This window comes from Chaetura pelagica, unplaced genomic scaffold, assembly GCF_000747805.2.
Source record: "Chaetura pelagica isolate M959 unplaced genomic scaffold, ChaPel_1.0 scaffold420, whole genome shotgun sequence".
NCBI lineage: Eukaryota > Metazoa > Chordata > Aves > Apodiformes > Apodidae > Chaetura > Chaetura pelagica.
Genome location: NW_009951919.1, coordinates 1188405 through 1191580, shown reverse-complemented (window position 1 = coordinate 1191580; position 3176 = coordinate 1188405). Strand labels below are relative to the sequence as shown.

General features: G+C 52.8%; 1 protein-coding gene across 1 annotated transcript in view; it reads left to right on the top strand.

Annotated features, from left to right (window-relative positions):
• Positions 1-207, top strand: part of LOC104386965 (protein Wnt-8c-like) — a 3666-nt gene extending 3459 nt beyond the window's left edge. The window contains 1 exon segment of the mRNA XM_009995650.1: positions 1-207. Within this exon segment, the coding sequence (XP_009993952.1) occupies positions 1-207 (207 nt within the window).
• Positions 208-3176: the final 2969 nt, after the last annotated feature.

Here is a 3176-nt window from a genome sequence, read left to right as displayed (position 1 = left end):
ACCGGCCGGCGGCTCTGCACCGAGTGCGGCCTGCGCGTGGAGGAGAGGAGGGCCTAGGTGGTGACCAGCTGCAACTGCAAGTTCCACTGGTGCTGCACCGTGCGCTGCGAGCAGTGCCGGCAGCTGGTGGCCAAGCACTTCTGCGCCCGCCGCGAGGCCGCCGCGCCCAACCGCATCCGGAGGAGGAACAGGGGCCACAAGAGATAGAGGGTGGCCCTGGCGCCCAAGGAGGATGCTTTGGTGTCCCCCAAGCTTGGAAGCTGCTAGTGGAGCTGGGGTGAGAAAAAGCGTCCCCGGGGGCTGGAGGGCCCGGCAGGACATCCCAGCGGGGCCTCCTGGGGATGGAGGCTGTGGGATCAGGAAGCACAAGGTGCCAGCACTGGGGGACTCTGGTCCTTGCTTCCCTCAGTATTTACCAGTAGCTTCTTTCTTGTTGGGAGTCACTTTATCTGTGTATCAGACAGAGGGAAGAATTTCACTCTGTAGGTGGGCTCAACCCCTTTGTGCCACCACCAGCAGGTCCTCCGAGGCCAGTGTTGGGTTCCCAGCCCCACGGTGAGCTGGGGACAGGCAGGTCCTGCTGGGCGGCTCCATCCCGGTGGCCACAAGCACCACAGCTGGGGCAGCTCCAGCTGTTCATGCACAGGGGCTGCTCGGCAGCATTTCTCATGGAAAACTTCTGCACTTTGTGATGGGAGGGGGTTTTGCAGCACCTTGGGGTGTGCTACGATGACTGCAGCCTCCTGAGGGCTTGGAGAGGTTTACGGTCAGTGTTTACAATTTCTTTATTATTTTCTTTCTTTTTTCCTTCATCTTCTCCCCTCATCGCCCCTCCCCATTTTAACTTTTTTTGGTTTGGTATCAGAACCTCTGCACCCAGTAGGCAGTAGCTTTTTGTATTTGTACTGGATGAAATTAAGCTGTTTACAATTCCTATACTTTAAAAAAATAATAATTAGCAGGTAAGAATTCAGAATTCTTTATGCCTAATGTTTATTAATAAGTTGTATTATTGCTTAGCACAATATATTTTCTCTATATATTTTGAAGGTATCCCTAAAGAGTTAGATTTTGAACTCTATTTTGCAATAAACACCACAATGAAAAGGATTGTCTTTTTTTTTTTTCCCCTTTCTGGCTTCCTAGCAGTATAGCTTTAAGCACAAAAATGCCCCTTTCGTAAAACCAAACACTTGCAAGATTTCTCACCATGAATCCAAAAGTCACTGAAGTCAGGGAGAAGGTTGTTCTCCTTAGACCTGGATAAAAGCTGCATCCAGTGCCGAGTCCCTGAAGGGTTTGCTTTAATACCTGCTGCTGTAACATCTCCCCTTTTCCAAGTGCTGAGGAAGGCAGGTGCTGCCTGCTGAAAGTCAACTTTGCAGCTCCCAACACCGCTTCAGTTTGCCTACGGCCCCACCTCCCCCAGACAATGCCAGGCTGCCCTGCTTTGATGTGGAAAAGCATCGACAAAGCTCTCGGAGGCACGAGAGGAGCCCTTTGAACCAGGGGCAGGAGAGAAAATTTGGGGACAGTTGTGAATGTGTCTGCTGGTTCCCTGCTGCTCCCGGTGCCAACAGCCCCGGAGCCGCCGTGGGGAGGGCAGAGGGGACGGGGGCTGCCCCGGGCGGGTCCTGCTCTTCTCCTGGGCTCTCCAGGACTGTATTCCAGCCTGGATTTCTCCTGGGAGTCACAGAGCTCCGGAGGGAGCCAGGGCTGCGCCAGCACCCGCACCCACCCACAGGCAAAGGATGCTCTGCCAGGTTTGCTGTCCAGGCAGTGGAAGGAGGAGGGACAAGCGAGACAGACCAAACCCCGCACTGCAAACGCCTGGGGGCTGTTGTACCCGCGGGGCCCGGGGCTGACAGAGCAAACACAGCCTGGACACACACCCGGGAAGAATCAGGAAGCTCACGGTGTAAAACACAACAGCTAGGAAGCACACAACTCGCCACCAAGCACTTCATTTTGCAGAGCAGGCTCGTTAAAGTTGCAGCCCACCCTCTGGGGGCTTGTTCACTGCCCCTGGAGCAGCTGTTCCTAACAGGTCTGTAACTAACAGGCCACACCAACGAAGCACAAAACACCAAGATTTTTGCACAGTGTCACCACAAGAGCATTTCCAACCCACCAAAATTCAAGGCTGACCTGGAAATGATACAACCAGACAAACCAAACCCCTTTCCTGCATCTTGTGTGCACAGCACCAGAGGGTTTGCTTCTGTCTCAGCTGCTGTGGGTGCCTGGGGGGGGTGCCTGGGGGCTCAGCAGCAGCAGCCCCGTGTCTGGGCAGCCCCAGGAGCTGCCAAAATCCCACGGAGCCACACACTGAGGATACACAGAGCACAGTGGCTGCTGCTGAGCACCCACAAGAAGGAAACTGTTTCAGGCACACAAACCCTCCTGCTCTCTGCCAGCTGCAGGGTTAACACACTGCACAGGTAAGTCCTGGGAGCAGGTGTGCTCAGGACATGCTGCCCATCTCACACAGCTCTCTGCAGCACTTATCAAAGTGACATTACAACAGACAATAAGTGCCAGGTTTGTGGGTGCCCAGAGCATCAGACACCTGTTCCATGCAGGCTGTATCCCAGGGAAAGGGGCTGTGGAGAGGAGCAGAGATACCACAGCAGAGATGGATCCTTCTCCCGCTGAACCCTCCCATTCCCACCCACCTGCAGCCAGGGGCTCACCCAGCCAGCACTCATATCCACTGCATTGCATTCAAATGCTGAACATGAACAGCTCTTCCTTGGATTTGTCTAATTGCTTTTTTAAAATCCATTTACATTTCTGGCAACCAGACTATACAAAGCAACAAGCATAGCTCATGCAAAAGCCAGAGACCAAATGCAAATTGAAGCAAACTCAAGAGAAAGTTACCTACCATCCTATGATACAAATATTCCATTCTCTTGTTCTAGCTCACAGAGGTAACACTGAGTCTGAACAAATACAAAAGACAACTCTACAACTTAGACCAGCACCTTGCCAGACATATTACAATCCTGAAGAGGCTGAAGCTCCCTTATCCTCCTCTTTGTTGCTTGGATACAACAGCCATCAATTCTCACTACATTCACTACAAAACAATAGAAATTCAGGATCCTCTTAATCCATCATGGCACTGTCAGGGAGCCCCAACACCCCTGCCCACTGGCACTCACTTTCAGCAG